Source organism: Orcinus orca, chromosome 9, assembly GCF_937001465.1.
Source record: "Orcinus orca chromosome 9, mOrcOrc1.1, whole genome shotgun sequence".
In the NCBI taxonomy this organism is placed as follows: domain Eukaryota; kingdom Metazoa; phylum Chordata; class Mammalia; order Artiodactyla; family Delphinidae; genus Orcinus; species Orcinus orca.
The window spans coordinates 43,341,980-43,363,147 of NC_064567.1; the positions used below are offsets into that span (position 1 = coordinate 43,341,980).

The window sequence follows — 21,168 nt, forward strand, 5'->3', positions numbered from 1 at the left end:
CCCATTGGGGTAATGAAAAAGGATGTTAATGTACTAGCTTCCTTGAAAATATTTTAACATTTTCATACAATACTAGAAATACTCACCTTTTCCCACTTTTAGCCTAATAGTAGTTTCTTGTATTTATAAAATAACCACACTCAAGTCTTACCGTGGAGAAGCAACATTTTTAGTTCCGTTCAATTTCTTCACTTTAAATAAATAAAGAAATCAACTATATAACCCTCTGATTATAAAGCAAATCCAAGATATTGTTTGACAATAAGATGCTTTTATTAAACTCGATACATTTAATATATAAGAATTCTGTGAAAAAACTGGGGTATCAAGTAGGATCTGGGTCTTTGCATTACAAAGTCTGCCCCCAAAAGATGTCATCTCACTATATACTGTGGCTGAAAGCATACAGATGACCAAAAAGCAGCAACATCCTTTCCTGGTAAGACAAGTTCAACTGACTTGCCCATAGTATTACAAGTCCTCCTAGAAAAATTAAAAGTCCCCATCCCCATCTCTACCTATTATCTCCTTGCAGGTGAGCTGTATGAAGCACCTTCATCTGTGCTTGGCATGAGGTCCACACATGATCAGCCTTGGGAAGGCCATCTTCCCCTCAACCAGACAACTCTACTTCAACTATTCTGAAGCTCCTTGGAGGGGTGAAACTTCTGGAAAAATGAAAGAGAGCAAGACAGAGAAAAGGTCTGAATATTGAAAGGAATATACAAATGATCAAATTCAGCTGCACCCAATGCCAAGGGGAAGGCTGAATAAGTTAGAAAACAAGCAATTTTGCAAAATGCTTTCTGGTATGACAAAACCTGACCAGTGTCTCGCTGTTCCTGACATACCAGTTGTGAAGGCCACCCATTCTCTTACCAGGTATGGGCGTCTCCACGATGAGGTGTTTGTGGTTGGTAAACAGTTCAGTGGAGTCTTGCTCTACTGATCTTTCTTCTAGGTCTGATTCTGGGATCGTAGCACAGCCACCTAGTTGAAAAATACAAACAATATTTTAAGCAATGTGTAGAAAAATCTACCTCTCCATACGGCAACCTCAGCTTAAGAACGTACCAGTCATGAAGATGATAAATAAAGAGACAACAATCTTCAGGAGTAGGCCAAAAAAGAATAATCTTAAATGTTTCTCTTTCGGTGAAAATGCTGGGAATGAGTCATTGCCTTTAAAGACATACTGATGAGCACTTAGCAACAGCAGCGATGGTGTTGTCTTAAAATTTAACCCTTTTAAAGTCAGAAAGGACAAAATCTATAGCATATGTGATATCCATACTATAATGGTACCTCAGCAGAAATTCCCTTTAATACCAGAGCATCAGAAAGTATAAAAGAAACAAAGCACATCGACTGTGAGGGAAAGAAAACTTCCCTGAACAAAGAGGAAGGCCACTGGTGTTCTGAGTTGGTGACTATGGTGGTATTTCTCAGGAATTTGATTCTATTCCTGAATCCCAACACCTTACAGCAGAGACACAAACACTTCATAATTCACAGCAAAGCCATGAATGCATTGTGGAAGCTTTCAATTCCAAGTCAATTCCAAGGTGACTTGAGGATAAGCTGGGACCACTGCACTTTGAAAATATTAGGTATAAGCCATTTGATTTTATCCACCAAAATATTGTACGGAGAACTCATGTTGAGAATTTCCTGACTACATCTGCAACTTGATTTGACTAATTTGACTAATTTTCTGGAAATGTACTAACATGCTGTATACTGTACACATTCTTCCCCAAAGCCATTCTTCTTGTAAATAAAGTGTGATTTTTCCTTTTCTGAGGCTTCTCATACACTGAGTCCAAAGCCTCCATATTCAAGTTTGGCTTTATGTGTGAGGGGGTTTATAAAGAGAGAGTACCAGCAGCACTGATGTGTAAACCATGTCACTCAAATGAGAGTGAAGTCAAGATCCCAGGTCTGAAGGAAAGTACACCTTACCATCTCCCTCTGGATCAGCTCTGAAAAAGAAACCGATGTTGAGGGAAACTTGAGAGACAAGGATTTCCACACTCATAAAATAAGAATCAGAGGTAGCCTCAGAGGTTTCCCAAACAGGAAATGTTAGAATTATCCATCAATGCAATGGAACTTGCCCTGCTTTACCTTAAAATAGCTAGGGCCCCATCCAGAAGGAGAACCAAGCTTATTTTTAATCTGTTTAAGTAAAAACAAACAAAAATTTCAGAGTAAGCAGTAAAAGGAGAGAAATAAAATATAAAATTTCCAAACTAACAGAGACCTTCTGAAGCCCACTGTAGCAATGCTTCTCAAAAGGACCAGCCTTAAAATTTCCAATCTATCTAAACCAATACTTTTGTCACGTATAATAAAAATGAATAAAAGGAATTATTAGAAAAATAAAATGAACAATATATAGGCCCTTATCTTTTAGATTCAATCATTGTAAAAAGTACACTGTCAATTGCTACAAGTTTCTCAATGCTTATTCTCAGTTTCAAGTAACAGACAGTTTGCAGACAGATGCTAGTCTTCTATTCACACTTTGAACAGCACTGATTTCAAGATATGGTCTACATTAATTAATATGATACATGGAATTATAGTTAAAAATAATAATTCAGCCAACTCCTAATTATCAGACGTTCAAATAGCCAGTAAACTCATTCTGGCAACAGCAGGGGCTTCTCACAACTTATGTACCTCCCTTCTACTCCAGTTATCTGTCTGGCAGCTCCCTCCTTGCATAATGTACAGAACAGCCCCCCTCTCCCCACCAATATGGGATGTCTAGGCTCTCCTTTGCCCACTGCTGGTACAATTATGGAGATCCACTTCTATCCCTGTGCTCTCGTGTAAAAAGGAGTTTCATTAAGGAACCTGGGATCCCAAGTCAGAACTCTGGGGGCATTTTCATAAGGAACAATGTCATAAGTGGTGGCTTCATTATAGAGTCCTATTACAATTAAATGCTTAAAACACTTTTCTGGAGTAATCTGGAACCCTAACCCCTGCAGGTGAAATTTGAAAGCATGAAGCATGTATCACAAATTGCAAACAGTATCTATAGCATTTGGAACAAGACAGTTTATAAATTGGAGGTTACACCCGTGATGTTTAAGAGGATGTTTTTGAGACATTTCACTATGCTCCCTCTTCCTCTGAATTGTTACCAATCAAATTATGTGCATGACCATTTGTGTTAACTAAACCTGGCTGTAAAAATTTGTTGCTTTGCAAATTAGTAGCACATCAAGATATATAGCAATACTCCTATATATAAAATAGATAAACAACAACAAGTATAGCACAGGGAACTATATTCAATATCTTGTAATAACCTATAATGGAAAAGAATCTGAAAAAGAATAGATAAATATATATGTATATGTATAACGGAATCATTTTGCTATATATCTGAAACACTGTAGATCCACTATACTTAAATTTAAACATTTTTTAAGAAAATTTTTCTGGCTACAATCCTCATGTAGCCAGAAAATTATTTAAGTAGAAAATCTTACCAAAAATTCTGAACTATAGGAGATCACCCTATATTTATAAAGATAATTCAACTCTAGGGTTTTTTTTTTTTTTTTTTTATGGATTACAAGCTATCCTTAAACCTGTTTCTGCATTCAAAAGCAAATTATAAAATTGTTGAAACTTCTTCCTCACCAGGTGGAACATATTTTATCAACAAGGGAATTACACTAAGGAAATGCTACCCACTGTCAGAAAAACAAACAAACAAAAACAATAAAAAAGAGCTCAGGGACTTCCCTGGTGGTCCAGTGGTAAAGAATCTGGCCTCCAATGCAGGGGATGCGGGTTCGATCCCTGGTCAGGGAACTAAGATCCCACATGCCGTGGGGCAACTAAGCCTGCAGCCAGAACTACTGAGCTCTCGAGGCTCAACTAGAGAGCCTGTGTGCTGGAAACTACAGAGCCCACGCACCCTGGAGCCTACTCGCCAGAACTAGAGAAGAGGAATCCCGCAAGCCACAACTAGAGAGAAGCCTGCACGCCGCAATGAAGGGCCCGCACTCCACAACGAAAAATCCCGCATGCCTCAACAAAGATCCTGCTTGCCGCAACTAAGACCCAACGCAGCCAAAAATAAATAAATAAATAATAAATAAGTCTTAAAAAACAAAAAGCTCAGGTCCTCTCTGTAGGTTGCTATAGCATGAACTATAAAAGTTATAGAGTTCAAAGGTCAAGATAGGAGGCCAAGCAGAAACAAATGTAACTGTCTAGAATACCAGAGATCAAAATCAGAATGCAGGGTAAGCACTGGTATTCTGGAAAATATGTAACCAGCTGGCTTTCAAGGAAAAAAGGTAAAGCCCTAATCTGTAGTGTTTGCCCATTTCTTTGGTATAAATACTCCTATCATGGCCAGTTTCAAGCAACCAACGTGACATCACCAAACGTGGAGCTTGGCAGAGATGTGTAAGAGGACACCATGAGATAGCACTTTCACCATTCAGATTCCGTAGACAAAAATAATCTCAAGAGCATAGAGAATAGTAAAATGTAGTAATAACTAGTGAAGAGTTCTGAGGTGTATTATCTTTGTTCTTAATACAACTTATTTGGTTGTAAAGTTTACATAATTTAATTTTTAATAACGGCTGAATTTGTTAACTGGCTCACAGAATTCCTAAAAATTCAATGATTGGTTCTCACCAGCCAGTGTGAGCCAGCTCCAGCACTGAATGCGGGCTTATTTGTAGGGAATTTAACAAAGCCTCGATTCAAACCATGGCTCAGCATTTATGAGCCAAGTGACCTTCCTGAGCAAATTATTGCACTTTAATGAGCCTCAGTTTCCTTATCTATAAACAGAGACTATGGCAGCCCTACTTCATAAGGAAGAAATTGATGAGCATGTGTAAGTGCTTGGCACATTGAAAAACACATTAAGTTCTGACTATTTACTCTCATGTCAAAGTTAGGAACACTAAAAGAAGAGTAGAGTGAAAAGGCCAAGACGGAAGTCCCTAAAGTTGGAAGTCTGAAGGGGTAGGGTTCACACAGCTGATACACCCATGGGGCCAAAAGACACAGCTCTGCAGCAAAAAAAAGAGTGTTCAGACACCTTAAACATGTGGCCACCTCTGAAGCTGACTACTCTATTTACTCACGCTACTTGATCTGCAGAGTTCTATTTGATAGATACTTGATTATAACCCAGATGAATTCTGGTGGCCCAGCTTACCTGCCTCAGCATCTACCTTGTAACTCAGGTAACCTAAACCAGGGGTTGGCCAGATAGTACATATTTTTTAAGCTCTGTGGGCCATCTGGTCTCTGGTGCAACTGCTCAGTTTTGCCATTGTAGTGCAAAAGCAGTCAAGGACAAAATGTAAACATGAATGAGCATTAGTTGTGTTCCAATAAAACTTTATTTACTAAAACAGTCAGATCTGGCCCATTGGCTGTAGCTTGCCAAAGCCTGGCCTAATACAAGGCTCACAGAAAGCTACTCTTCAACTGCATCCTAATTCTAAAGGTTCCTAGAGGCATTTAACACTGCCAGATCATCTCATAGTATTACTGTAACAATAGCAATAAGGAAGAGGAAGAGGAGGAGGAATAATAGTAGCAGTTCTTTAAAAGAATATTATTTGCCCTACTGCTACAAATGCTCTTTTTGTTTGGGCAGTGATAAGCTTTTTTTTAAAAAAAAAATAGACTAATTTTTAGAACATTTTTATATGTACAGAAAAATTTAGTAAATGGTACAGAGAATTCCCATATATTCTCCACACAGTTTCTCCTATTGTTAACATATTGCATTAGCATGGTACATTTGATCAATGAACAAATGCTGATACATTATTAGTAGTTAAAATCTATAGCCTATTCAGATTTCCTTAGTTTTTACCTAACATCCTTTTCTGTCTCGGGATCCCATCTAGAATACCCCATGACATTAGTTGCTGCATCTCCTTTGGCTCTTCTTGGTGGTGACAGTTTCTCAGACCTTCCTTACTTTTGATGGCCTTGAAGTTTTGAGAAGTATTGGTCAAGCATATTGCAGAATGCCCTTCTCCTGGAATTTGCTTAATATTTTTCTCATGACTAGATTGGGGGAAAATTTTTAAGACAGTTTCTTTTCATAAATTCTTAGAATTTCCCAAATTTTAGGATTGTCTCCAGTTGTTCTTCTTTTCCTCTATCAAAAGTGAAACCCAGGTGGGCAGTGAATGGGGAGGCCTCTTAAGGCAAAGGAGGCCAACAGCAAGGCTTGACTTAGACTGTGAAGTTCTCAGGAGTGGGTCAGTCTGGATCTAGCTGTTGGACGCAGGCAGGTTGTCAGTTGCCCCAACTGTAAGAGAGAGTCTTAATGAGGCCTATTGTGAGGATTATGTGAGACCGTGTACACTGAACACAGTGCTCAGCACAAAGTACATTTTACCATCTCTGTTTTCTACGAATTTTCTTGGCATAGATACACTTTCCATACCGTATTGGTGGAATCAAAGAACTTTAGCTTTTAGTGCAACCACCTTCATTTAGGAGACATCAAAACAGAGGCTCAGAGAGGGTAGCGGATGCCCCTCATACCCTAGAGCCGATTCCTGATTCTCCTGCTTCCTAAACCATTAGAGCTTTCTCAAGAATACCTTTTTTCCCATCAAGATCTCAGTGGATTTGCTTGTGAGTTGGCTTTCCTAACCAGTACTTCCTTTCAGTGATACAGAAAACCCAGAAGGTTGGCAAGCTGTTCTTTGGGTATATTTTAGGACTTTGCGGATTTATATTCTTGCAACAGAGACCTTTGCAATCAACTGAGTGTATGGGTGCAAATGTTCCATTCCTTCAGGGAGGAAAATTTTTTTTTCTTCTTTTTTCTTCATATATTTAAAAGCAATCAAACAAGGAGACACTTTGAGAATCACAAATGACCACAGACCATGCTCTGACTTGCCAGCCAAAGAATCTTCTGTTCACATGCTTGAATTGCCACTAAGAATTTAAAACAGCAGAAACCTCAAAAATATACACCAGTGACATTTTTCTTTTAATCAAGATTTACTTGATGGATAAAGTGTTTTTGAAGTTAACATTCAGATTTCATTTCAAAGGTTTATAATTCACGTGAAGTGTGGCGAATGGGTGCTTTGAAAAGAATATTTCACTATCTTAAATATGAAAAGTTTCCCTAAGAGACTATGAGTAGTTAAAAAATTCTCCAAAAATATATTCATTTGAAATAGTTTTACTCTTTATCCTTTCTCAGTCTCCCTCACCCTCTCCCTCTCTCTCTCTGTAAATGTGTACACACAACCACACATAGGCATTAAAGATATGTATAAGAGGTTTCCTGATAATTCTCCTCTACTCTGTTCATTCTTCTGTTTTCTTAAAATATATTTTTTAGCCCAAGGAGAATGTAAGCTATAGAAAGCCAAGAATCCTACTGTATGTTTGTGTAGCAATTTTAACCAAGTATTTATAAATTTTTTGACAAAATGCAAGAATGGAAGGAAGAGGGGTGGGTAAAAGAGAGAAGGAGATAGAGGATGAAAAGGATAAGTGGCGAGGGGAGAATAAATTATCAACATATTCCATTTTTCTGTGTACACTTCTACAGATGATATTTGGGGTGACTTACTGAAGGTATAGATAAAATATTAAAGAATAAAAAATACAATAGCAGTTAGAAAAATTTAATGCAGAGTAGGAGGTATAGCTAGGAAAAATTGTGTCAGATAAACACTTACGCAAGGGCTGCCATGGAGAGAAACAGCAAAAGGCTTGGAGGAAAAGTGGCGCTGCACTTCCCCTGTTAATTCTCCACTGACTTCTCTTCTTCCACACTGGACTTCAAAGGGCCCAATCCATCTTGTACTTGGACTTAACATTTGCTTAAGAATACACCATAATTGGTAAAGCTATGCTTGTTGGAAATTTTTTGACTAATGATGTGTGTGTGTGTGTGTGTGTGTGTGTGTGTGTGTGTGTGTGTATGTGTGTGTATGACTCTGTTCTGTGCTTATGGGCCATTTTAGAAAGCCAACACTTCTGTGAAATTGGGTTTACCAAGGTGCTTACTAAGTAGATGCTCCAGAAAACTATACATATATAGGAGATTGTTAAAAATACAACAGTCAGACCTTGTCAAAGCACATCTTGGAAATAAAGCCCTCAAGAATGTAATGTATCATTGAATGAGTTCTTATCACAGCATGGCAAATCAGGTTGATATCATATGGTGACACTGCTTCTCTGAAGGAGGAACTGGAGATCATACGTCAATATTGTTCTCATCTCCCCTTCCATTCTGCCCTTTACTTTGTTGTAATGTAGAGGCATCTCACACTTAACCTGGTACAGTTTTACAGTTTCAAACTCAGGAAACCAGAAAAAAAAAATGCCTTTCTATATAGTCTTATGTTTCCAGTTCCAACATATGATATTTGTTTTTCTATGTTTCTTTTAAATCCATTCGATAACTTTTCTTTCTCCCTATATTTGCAGATGACATGCTGACTGCTAGACAGTAGCTCATCTACTAGCAACAGAGATAATAATGGTGAACCAGTGAGAGGCAGGTGAAGTTCACTGTAATGTGTGTCCAACATGATGCCTGTGGAATGTTTGGGATTTCATTTTCACTACCTAATAATAAACTTTGATTCCCCCCCCACACCCGGTAAGAACTTAAAATGTGTTCAGGACTATGCACATATACCTATGTTTGAAAATATTTCCATTTCACACCTCACAGCAGAGACCAAGTTTGTGAATAAAAGGAAGTCTGATATATTTTAAGAGGTCTAGCATGTGTCTCAACAAGTTTTAAAAATCCCATAAAGACTGAATACTAAGTCCCTTGGGGTATAAGGGCTCCAGTCAGAGAATCTGGATTTAAGAGGGTAGGGTCCTCCTGGCATTAAGATGTTTCCACAACTTGAATAATGATAGGTGTCCAACTATTCTTTTAGCTGGACCACCACTTAGAATTTAGGTCCACTTAGTACAAAGGATTAAGAAATACAGGAACATAGCCATTTTCATCCATTGATAATTATGTAAACAGAATATACCAAGCAGAAAAAAGTCCTATTTACAAAAAAGCAAGCACAGTCCATAAATCCTAAAGATTGGAACAGATCCAGGTTAAGAAGTTCACCAGATGTCAGTCCGTAAACAGGGCTTCATAAAGTGAATTCCCCAATTAATTGTTTGTAAGAGTGATCTCTATACTATGTTAGTGCATTATGATCCCCTACCATATGTAGGTGAATTGTCTGGTCCTATAGATCATTAGTCAGTTATGATACAACAGAACTCAGGGGAAAGAAGTGGGGTAAGCACAATTTTTTCTGATACAGAGAGAAGGTCCCATAAAGTTACTGCTCAGTAACTCGGAGCTTTCTTCACTGAAGGAGATGAGAACTCTCCCATTTATTTGCCTTACATCTGTTTTTCTAACACATTTAGTTCTTAACCTGGAGTACTTGGAAAGACACACACCAGTAAAAATATAAACATGGAAGTTAAAAAAAAATAAAACTACTCACTATTTTGTTAAAGTCTCCAATCACAATGTTTTCCCACATGTTAACAAGGCCATTAAATCCTCCAAACAGGAATACAAAAGTATTACCCAGCCATGGTGAGAAGGTGAGGAAGAAGAGAAAGTTAATATTTGCTTTTTCTTGCCAGTTGATCAATGTCTAGAGCACTCTCCAAGGAAATGCAAGATCTGTTGTCTTTCAACTAGATCTTTTCTATACTGATAAGTATAGCACTTTCTTGTTCAGAAAGAAGGTGATTGTGGTATTTAATTTCCATTTTGTTTCTAAATCCTAAGGCAATCCAATGTACAACTGGAAAGACACATAATTTTAAGACATTTCCATTTCAAATACTTTCCTAACTCCCTCTTCAGAGACCAACTCTCTCTCAAAAGTATACATGCACAAATAAAACATTATAGCTACAGTTGAGAAGGAAAGGAAGCCAATAGTTCTGCAATTATAATTACTAAAAAAATGAAAGAGTAAGAACATAACTCTACTTTGCCTGGACACCACATAATAAGAGAGCCAGTGTTCTTCACAGCTTCCCTCTTGCATCAAGTGGTTATTAATTCCTCAGTGATCCTGGCAACATTTCTTCAACCTGAGTTTCTTTCCACAACCCAATTAAAAGCCATAATCTTGACCAAACTGTGTTGTTTTTAATAATGACAGAGTTTAGGTGGTGATTTTGAAACTGAGAGTTCAGCTGGGTCACTTCAGTTATATACAGGTTGAGGGAAAAGAGTGAAGAACACAACGTCTCTGGAGAGCACCTGTTTCATCATATTCGTTCACAAATGAGGAAACTGAACAAGCACTCAGGACTCATTCCTAAACAACTCTGTTATCTAATGATATATTTCTACAATAGTCCATTAAACAATGTCATATTTTGCAAAAAGGGAAATGTACACAAGATGATAACCAGCCCATTGATAGTGGAAAGGGACATCCAAAATGGGACATGGCAAGTATCATTGTGTCTAGAGCAAAGTCACATAAGTCTGGGACTTACTTTCCTTTTTTCTAAATTCAGAAAGTATAGCATTTACTTTATGAGAGATGAAGATTAAATTGGTCAGTGCTTGTAATACAGTTATCACAGAGCCTGGCACAGAGTACGCCCCCAATAAATGTTGGGCTATTATTTTCAGTACTAACCTCCAACATACGTTAGTCATTACGTTACAGCCAATTACACATGAAACTACAAGCCACGAGCACGGCATGAATTTATATTTGATGCTGTAAAAAATGCTCAGGTAAATCCAGAAGATGGGGTAGGCAGACCAGTGGTGGAATGTTTCTAGCTGGACCCAGTGGTCAAAGCCAAAATTGTCAACCAGGCATCAAAATAATTCACTTGAAAAACAGTGCACACATCCTTTATAGGATGAAATCACTGATAATCTACTATCCTAGATAATCACTATTCTGAGATCAAAACAGGAATTTTAAAAGGGCTCAAATGATGATGATGATGATCAGGGGTGCATAATCACATTCATTGTTTTCTATTTACCAGCAGTGCCATTACTACTGAGAAACACAAACCCACAAGATAATATGACATAAATGGATGAAACATTAAGATAAAAGGGTAAAACAGTGGTAGGTTTGCTTTCTCATGGGAAATTGAAATGGCCAGCAGATGAACCTTAAAAGAGGAAGTCTGCTGACCTAGTGTTACTAAACATCGGAGGCAGCCAAGGAGCGGAGGAATAAAGCAATGTATTTAAATGTATGCCTTGAAGGAAGCAAACACCAATTATTTTTATATGATTTTAATTCTCCTAGTGAATACTTTATGGGTGCTGGCAAGTCCTTCTGGAAAAGGAAGGGATTATTAATGAAGGATTCAGTGGCAATTGCCTGCCAGTGCTCTAAGAACTAACACTTAACAAAGGGTCATTTAGTTCATACTTCATCTCTAAAGCTAAAGAAATTTTAAGAATCCTTTAAAAAACAGTATAGTGTTATATTCACATATACAGTCCTTTTTATTTTAATTTCCAGATTGTTCTATAGCCTGCATGATAAACAAATAAGCTTCGCAAAGGAAAATAAACAGATAGAGGAAAATAGTTAATTTTTTTTCTTTTTCATGCAAAGAGTGGATGCTTAATATATACTTGTTGATTTGGAAAGGAATTCATGAAATTTGAGCAAATACATAGGAAATACAGTCTTTACAAAAGTTATCTTTGAAGAATGCTCTACCACATCATTCCAATATTATGCACTGGTGACAGTCCACTAATGTACAGGCTAGTAAATCTGGGGAAATGCCCCATCAGCTCCTGTATTCTATCTTGTTTCTCAAAATCTTAGCCCATTAACTCTAGAAAATTCTCATATTATGTAAAATGAAATCTCTCTAGCTAACATCTTGCTCTTAAAATTCTCCAGGTGCTTCAAGAGCATGGACTCTGGAGCCAGACTGTCAGAATTTTAATCCCAGCCTCACCATTACTTTTTTTTCTTTTAACTGTTTACTTGATCTTTCTCTGCCTCAGTTTCCTTATTTGTAAAATGCAGATGATAACTGTACCTAGCTCATAGGATAATTGTAAAGATTAAATGAGTTAATTTATATGAACACTTCAAATAATGCCCGGTTCATAGTAAGTGATACATTAAGTGTTACAATAATAAGTATTACTATTATTCTCATCATCTTTGCCTTATATTGCCAAAATTCCCACACCTAAGCCTGAGGTTCTCATGTAAGCTGAAGGAAAGGAGGGTGGTGAATTTTCAGAAGGCAGAGAGCAGCAGCTACAGCTGCCTGACCTCCAGGAATACAAACTGTCGTGTTAGCTAGTCAAGGAAAACCTTAACTGGTTGTCTGGCCTAGTTAAAACAAAACAAAACAAAACAAAACAAAACAGTAGCCAGTAGGAAATAACAGCTTGATAAAGAACAAGGACTGGGGTCTAGATAAATAATAAAGGACAACAATAAACATCAAATCAGGAATAATCTACTGTCTCTTGACCCCCACTTTCCTGCATCTTCTTCCATTTCTTTACTCCTCTTGGCAGCAAAACTTCTCCAAAGAATTGTCTGTATTTGCTATTTTTAATTCTCTTCCTTTCTCTTGTACAACCATCCCAGTCTAGACCTGGCCTCTACCACTCCACAAATAGTTGCTTTATTCAAGATCACTAGTGACCTCCACGTTGCTAAATCTATAGTTTTCAGCCCTCAACTTACTTGACCCATTAGCATTTGACACAGCTGATCATTCCACCACCTTTTAAAACTCTTTCTTCACCTGACTTCCAGGATGCCACATTCTACTGATTTTCCTCTTACCTCACTGTATGCTCCTTCTCAGCATCCTCTGCTGGTTCCCCCTATTCTCCCAAACTCCTAAAATTCTGACTCTCCCAGCACTCGGTCTTTGATTCTCATCTCTTTTCTAAAATCACTCCCTTGGTGACCTTATCCAGTCTCATGGCTTTAAATAACACTTTCGTGCTGACAACTCCTAATTTTATAACTTCATCCCAGATTTCTCTCCTGAACTTCAGACTTGTATATCCAACTACTTAGTCAATATCTCCACTTGGACATCTTATAGCATCTCAAACTCAACATATCCCAAACTGTACTCCTGATCTCCCCCACAAACCTGTTCCACCCCACAGCCTTTCTCCTCTCAACTTCATCCTTCCTGTGGTTCAAGCCAAAACTCTTGGGGTTGTCCTGGATTCTCTTCTTCCTTTCACACAACACGGCCACTCTGTTAGGAATTCTGTTGTCTTTACATTTAAAATGTATCCAGAATCAGATCACTTGTCATCACCTTCAGCACTACTACCACTTTGGTGCAATCCACCATCATCTCTTACCTGAACTATTGCCAAATTACTTACCTGAGTAACCTTCAAACTGACTGCCCACCTCTACCTTTGACCACCCCCACCCCCATAGTCTATGCACAATAGCAGGCAGGGATCCTTTTAAAATGTAAGATGATATTCCTTTCTTCAAAATGGTCCTCCCCACTTCACCCAGAAAAAAGCAAAAGTCAGCCAAAAGGCTGTACATGATCTCACCCCTCTGACCTCATCTCCTACCACTCACTACTGGCCTCACTATTGGCCTCTTCGATGTCCTTGGAACATGCCAGGCTCATTCTCCTTACCTGGGACACACCTCTCTGATCTCTGCATGGATAAATCCCTCACTTCTTTAAGTCTTTGTTCAAAAGTTGCCTTCTCAACAAAGCCTACCCTCAACCCAATTTAAAATTATAATCTTGTAACTGCCTCTTTTCTGACATTTTTTGCCATAGTACTTACCACCTATTAACACTAATACTTGTTATTTTCTAACATACTACATAGTTTACTTCTTTATCATGCTATTTTTATCGTCTCCCCCGCTAGAATGAGGGTTCCAAAATTTCGGGGATCTTGGGCTATTTTGTTTGTTGCTGTATCCCAAGCCCTGGAATAGTTCCTGGCACACAGTAGGCACACAATAATTACTGGTTGCCTTGAGTGAATGAATTTAGGCTAAGGGATTAGTAAGAAGAAATGGAAATCAAAATTCATTCTATTTTTTACATAATATTATCTACATTTTCCACTGGGAGGTTGGAAAATAATTACAGCAGAATGTAGTATAGTACCTCCTATTCCTATGCCCCAGCACACGTGGTTGCTCTGTGGATCAAAAAAGCTTCTCAAAAAGTTCTTTGTGTTAATTAATACACATCTTTAAGAAATGAATCTTCCTGGATGATAACACATGGAGAATCTGTGAGACTGAGTAGGTACAACAACAAAATGTTCAGCCCAGAAAAGAAATAAGATCCCAGTAGTAATTTCTGTAGGAGCTAAAGTTAAAAAGAAGTAACAGAACACTTGTAATTCTATTTCTTGATAACAGTCATTTGTGGATGAAGGAACTGCAAAGGAAGGTACAAAGACATCTGTCTGCTTGGGAAATTTCTCAAAACAAATGAAAAAGGATCTATCTTATTTCCACTGGGGCATCAAGTTATGGTCTGGAACAGTTTATTATTCCCAGGCTACTTCAAATCTAAACGTGTTTTTAAAAGCAAGCCCAATGAAAGATTAGATAAACAACTGGACAATGTTTTTTACACTCTGGTAACATAAACATTTCAAATTCCTCCCTAACTCTTGACTAGCATAAATCTCTAATTCCAGAGAAGGTAAAATATCCTCAAAGTTTAAACATTACTTTGAATTATTCACATTTACCTCCATTTCCATCTTATACTTTCTTGGCAATAAAAAGCCAGGTTTTGTCCAAACTATGGTAGGATGACTCTCTTCCAATTGTAAAACAACTTGGACTAACCCCAGCTCTGCTTCCTTTGAAGATAGAATAAGCAGCCCCTCCCAACAGTTTCTTTTCTCTTCTTTCTTACCTCCTATACATCCTGTACTGCCCTTTTTCAAACCAAACCTTTAAAAAACACAGAGGGAAAATGTGAAGCTGTCTGCCTATAACTGAGCTATGAAAACAATTTTTAAATGGTGTCAAACACAAAAGAGATAGGTTGAAAGAGTCAGTAAGGCAAGAAAACATCAGGGTGAGGAGAGCTCTCTCTGGCTGAGAAAGGGAGACATAGAGTAAGACCTATCTAAGAGAAGAAGCTCTGTGGAAATGCCGCAGGGGATAAAAGGAAGGGAGGGAGAGAATGGAGGAAAACAAAGGTGTGAAAATGCAGAGGGAATGAGGATAACCAGCCCACAGTACAACCCACATGTCAGAATACTTAGGAATAAAAGGGGGTGGCTAGGAGAGAAAAGAAAACACTAGGCTGATAGAGCTGTTCTGTTTGTATCATGTTCCACAGTCTGTGAAACCTTCTTGCTTGACCTTGGTCCTCACAACAACTTTGAGTGGAGAGTAGGTAAAAATTTGCACCCCCAGACTCCAGGAAAACTGCCCACTCAGCTCCTGGGCAAGTCACTTAATAATTCTGAATCTCTATTTCCTCATTTGCAAAGTGGGAATAATATCTTCCTAACAAATGATTATGAGGAGTAAATGAGCTATTACATAAAGCATCAAAGTCCTGCTCAATAACTGGTAGCACATTGTGGTAGAGAGCAAGACAGAAAGCAGAAATTGAGGGGGCTCCTAAGAAGTACAGACAGAAATGTGCAGTACAAACAATGCAGACAACTGAAAATCCAGACTTTGGGTTCCGAGGGGTAAAAACCGGATGCAATTTTTGTATGAGAATATGGAAAGGAGGACCATGCTGCACGAAGGGACAGGATTAGAGGCTTATTTATCATAGTTGAATAATTACATTAGTACCATTTTTAATTACTTTTTATGTGCTAGTCATAGTGCTCCTTACTTTATATGTTTGCTCATTTTACAGCTGCCTAAAATGGTAGTTAGTAGTGTCTCATTTCACAGGTGGTGAACTAGACTCCAAAAAGTTTAAGTGACTTGCTCAAAGACTTGTGCATAGTGAATGAGAGAATCTTTTATGTGCTGACTCCAAAATCCAGTCTTAAACCATTCCAGAATCTTGTTTCTCCCTGATAGAAAGAAAAGACACACAGTAATGGGATTGTGAATTACTGATTAAAGAATAAGAGTTTTAGACTGGCAAAAACAGGATCATGGTGTGTACCTCATACCCTCGACATCTGATCCCTCCCAATCTCATGCTCAAAAGAAAAGTGAAAGGATTTGGAAAAGTGACTGAGGTTTCATCTCAGCAAAAAAGAAATCAGCATAGAAGTAACTAAAAGAGCCACCAGTAAAGACAGATCCTTAGACGTCTAAAAAGATCCTTAGACTGTTTAAAAAGAATTCAGAATTGATTGATGCTTCTATAGAATATAATTACAAAGGAGAGGAAGTGGCTCAGTAGAGTAGATAGGATTTACAACTAGAAAGAAGTGAAACAGTAAAGTGGAAGATAATGTATTTTCAACAACACCGAGGAAAAGACAAAGCAGTCTTCTAAAAGTTGGGAAATTAAAATGAGTTCATAGAGGAAATTTTTTAACTACAACAAAAGTAAAGAAAATGATTAAAAGAATGATCATAGGGAAAGAAATTAAGTCTTTCTCAGGGTGCTGCACAGTGGCAGAACATTTGACATGAACACGAAGATCTGTTTTCCAAAGTTAGCAGAACTGTGCTCAAAAACTTCACAAAGTCCTGAGTGCAAACTCACGCAGAAGAAAACCTCAAGGGCAATCTCATGCATTATATATATGCAAAAATTCAAATTAAGACATTAGCAAATCAGTATGATATATTTAAAAACAACAATAAAGAAAAACTTATTCCAGGAATGCAAAAGGATTCAATTAATGTTAATTCTTCAAAACATTATATCAAAAAGAAATCTCAACAGAGGGTAATAATATTCATCACGCACTTCTGATTTAAAAAAAAATCACCTAGTGAACTAGGAATAACTATCTGAAATTAACAGGCAACATTATGAATAAAGCAGATAAAAACATTCACATTAGTCAGGGTAAAGATGAGGATCCTGGCCACTTATCACTACTATTATTTAACATTATTCTAGAAATTCAAGGCAATATAATAAGATAAGAAAACAGGAAGAAATATATATGTTAGAAAAATGATTACATTTCCAGATAATATGATTGTACACCTAAAAAATTTCCAAGAATATGAAAGAAAAATATATTTGAATAGGTTGAAGATTTGATCATGTCCCTCTGCATTAACAGCATTTAGTTAGAAAACATAATGGAGGAATTATTGTACTCAAAAGGATACTAACTACATTTTTTAAAAAAACAGTAAAGATAAAATAACTAGGAAAAAAAAGCGCCAAAGCCTATAGGTATAGAACTAAATATTTATAGACAGCCATAAAAGATTTGAATAGATGGACAAAAATATAGCAAGATTCAGCATAAAAATAGTGTCAACTGTCTACAAATTGACTTTGAATCTTAATGCAATTTCGCTCTAAATCTCAAAGGAGTGTTTTAACTTGAAAATATGATGCTAAAGTGCATAACAAAGAATAAATGGTTGAGAAGAACCAGGAAATAATAAATAATGAATTGAGGAATTTGTTCCACCAATTTTAAAGTCTATTATACAGTTACAATAATTACAACAGCATTACTATCAATGTCAGAATAGATGGAGAGGAAAATGGAATAGCACAGAAATACCAGGGATAGTCCCATGTATATAAAAATATTTAGTATATTTTACAAGTGTATTTCAAATTAGTGGAAAATGATGTATTATCCAATAAAATATGCTGGAATATGGGGTAAAAAATTTTTAAAACCTGAAGTTAGATAGGTTTTTAAAAGTCCAATAAATTTCAGATGGCTAAAAGAGCTCAATGTAAAATGCAAGAAGAAAAAAGTAAGAAAAAACATATTTGGAATCAATAAAGAAAAAATTAAATAGATTTGACTACCTAAAGGAAGTCATGTGAAAAAAGTCCAAACAAACAAATTACCTTAAGCAAAATTCAAAACAACCAAAACCCCAGAAAAAAATATTTGTAACATATATTAAAGAAAAGGAGTTAATTTCCTTTAGATACGAAGTGCTCTTCAAATCAAAAATAAAAGGTGATATTTTGATTTACAGAAACATGGGAAAGCATGAAGAATAATTCACAGAAGGAAAAATATAAAAGACTAATAAACAATAGGAATAGTGCATATTATCACAAAATTACGACAATAGAAAATCAAACGGCTAAAAATATTTTTTAAATTTAATCTTAATAAAACCACAGATGCACAATTAAAATTCCAGTTTCCACTTCTGATATCAACAAAGATGAAAAAGAATGATAATCATTGATGTCAAGGAGGTAGCAAAAAGTCACAGATGAACTTTTAAATCAAGAAGCACTTACTTGGGAGCAAGCTGGAAGCAGAAGCAGGTTTTTCAATTCTAGGCCCTTACTCTAAGGCAATAATCAAAGATGCATATAATATCCTCATGCAGATGTATAACACAGAAGTATTTATAATAATTTAAAAATAAAACTATCTAAATGTCCAACAATCAGGGTTACAGCATCTGTACACTCCTGTTACATATCTCTCACTCTAGAGATTTTGCAGGTAGTTTCCTGAACAAGCTCTGGTTTTCCACACTCATTTGCTCTTATTTAAATTATGTCCTCTGCCAGGAATGTCCTCCCCTAATTTCCTTTAAATTCATGTTCCTCATGAGTCAGTTTAAAGAATAATAATGACAGCTATGGTAATAATTATAGCAATAGTAATAGTGACAACAATGGCTAACATTTATCAAGTGCTTTTAAGAGGCAATTGCTATTCTAAGTGAGTTACATATGATAACATTTAATCCTGGTAACAACCCAACAAGGTAATGCTTTTATTATTTCGACTTTACAGAGGAGAAAATTGAGGCATACAGGGGTTAAGTCATTTACCCAAGGTCACACATCTAGTTAGTGCTAGGCACCCAACCAAAAGTGTGCCTCTAAGTCTATGTTAGCATTTGGCCTCTCCAGGCCACCTCTTCTGTAAAATTTCCCTCCGCCCCAAGCCCAGAGTCAGGCCCTAGCTCTCAACCCCACTATACGTCCCCTATATATTCTCTAGAGAGCACTTCACACATGGTTTGACATCTTTATTTGTGCATCTCATGCACCAGACTCAGGATTTTATCTTACTCTGGTTTGTGTCTCCCACGATTAAGCACAATTACTAGAACAACGATTGCTTTCTGTACATGTTTACCCAATAAATAAATAAATACAAAATACATGCATAAAAAAGTAGAGAAACTGAATATCAAGGATCAAAGGAGGGGCTTCCCTGGTGACGCGGTGGTTAAGAATCTGCCTGCCAATGCAGGGGACACCAGTTCAACCCCTGGTCCAGGAAGATCCCACATGCCATGGAGCAACTAAGCCCGTGTGCCACAACTACTGAGCCTGAGCTCTAGAGCCCATGAGCCACAACTACTGAGCCCACATGCCACAACTACTGAAGCCCGTGCACCTAGAGCCCGTGCTCTGCAGCAAGAGAAGCCACCACAAAGAGAAGCTCGCACACCACAATGAAGACTAGCCCCCCGCTCACCGCAACTAGAGAAAGCCCGTGCAGCAATGAAGACCCAACACAGCCAAAAATAAACAGATTAATTAACTTTTAAAAAAGGGATCAAAGGAAAGAAATCTATATAGAGAGGGAATCAAGGACCAAGGATAGAGATTACCTATCTATCGAGATTACCTATCTATCCATCTATCTATTGAACTATCTATCAAATGTGTGCTGATGCCACACTATCAACCAAATGACTAAACCAAAAACAAAAAGAGGGAGAGAGGGAGGAGGAAAAGAAGTCAACACAGCATTTTACTACTTGTCGGACACTGTGCTAAATGCTTTTGTGTAATATATGTCACTTGAATAGCCAAAAAGGATATTTCCTTACTGGAGAGTCTGAACAAATAATCACAATGTTCCACAAAGGCAGGGAGAAAAACTGTCTAGAGAGTAACAAAAAAAGAGAGAAATATGAAAAGGAAAAATAAGAGTATATTAACCTAGTAAGAAATTGACAGTGAATATTTCTGGAAATTGTATGTGTGTGTGTGTGTGTGTGTGTGTATGTGTGTGTGTGCTTAAATTCATGTGGGCAAAAAACAACTGAAACAGTATGTGCTATGTATATTACGGCTTTTATTTTCTAAAAACCCTGTAAGGATAAAACGGGATCATATAAATGATTTTGGAAAGGTTAGAATATCACTTAAACATTAGTGACTGTCATCATTCTGGAGCCAGTACAGGCTTTTGCCCCCAAACTCCAAGATAAACCCTCCTGGCAGGTGATACTTCTCCTAACTTTCATGAAAACAAAACCAGTCATTTATCGGCTGGGCCCTGTTTGTTACTACTGAGGGCTGTTCAGGTAAGTAGATCTAGCAAAAGTCTCTGAGTAAGTTACAACAATTGGTTCTTTATTTGATGTCTATTTGTCAGGGAAAGATACAGCTAGACGGGCCGTAAAACAAACCTCTGTTTTTACAGGAACAAGGCAAGGCTGAGGTAAAGTGGCATTTTATGTACAAGAAAATGGGCTTAATGTGTCCAGGTCATAATGTTTATAAAAATCAATTAAAAACTCAAGACATACAGTGAACTTCCATTTTGCCAATGAGAAGAACTTACTCTTAGTATCATTTAATTCTACCAGCAAAACCACTTTTTTTTTTTTGAAACTAATATGCTTTACAGTCTTTCCCCCAAATATGAGTACAAAAGATCTTGGCCCAAAATGGTCATTTTAGAATTAAAGAAATGATCCTTCTTATAGATACAAGTTTCAATAAATGGTAGATAAACATTTTCTCTGAAGGTCATGATCAATGGCTAGTTTTAGGTATAAAACCACTTGGTATGGCTACTTGTCAATACTAAAAAAACAAACAAACAAAAAAAAAACTTTTATTTTTCCCAAAGGTTCTATCCTGAATGATACGGGTTACAATGCAGAGGGAGTGAAACCTCTAACCCTCCAAGTTTCTGAATCATGGGTCTCAGTGATACTCATGGAAACCCTCAGCCTATAAAGCTGAAAAAGTCCAAAATTACCTTAGCATCCTGGTTGAATTCACCTCCCTATATGTTTG

The 21,168-nt window shown here is 37.1% G+C and overlaps 1 protein-coding gene across 5 annotated transcripts in view; it reads right to left on the bottom strand.

Moving 5' to 3' along the window:
• Positions 1-251: 251 nt before the first annotated feature.
• BBS9 (Bardet-Biedl syndrome 9) overlaps positions 252-21,168 on the bottom strand; it is a 432,087-nt gene continuing 411,170 nt past the window's right edge. For all 5 annotated transcript variants that reach the window (XM_049714453.1, XM_049714454.1, XM_049714452.1 and 2 more), the window contains 2 exons: positions 880-990; positions 252-668 (listed from right to left, as the gene is read on the bottom strand). In XM_049714453.1, coding sequence (XP_049570410.1) covers positions 637-668; positions 880-990 — 143 coding nt within the window. In that variant the 3' untranslated portion in view covers positions 252-636. The remainder of the gene's footprint in view (positions 669-879; positions 991-21,168) is intronic.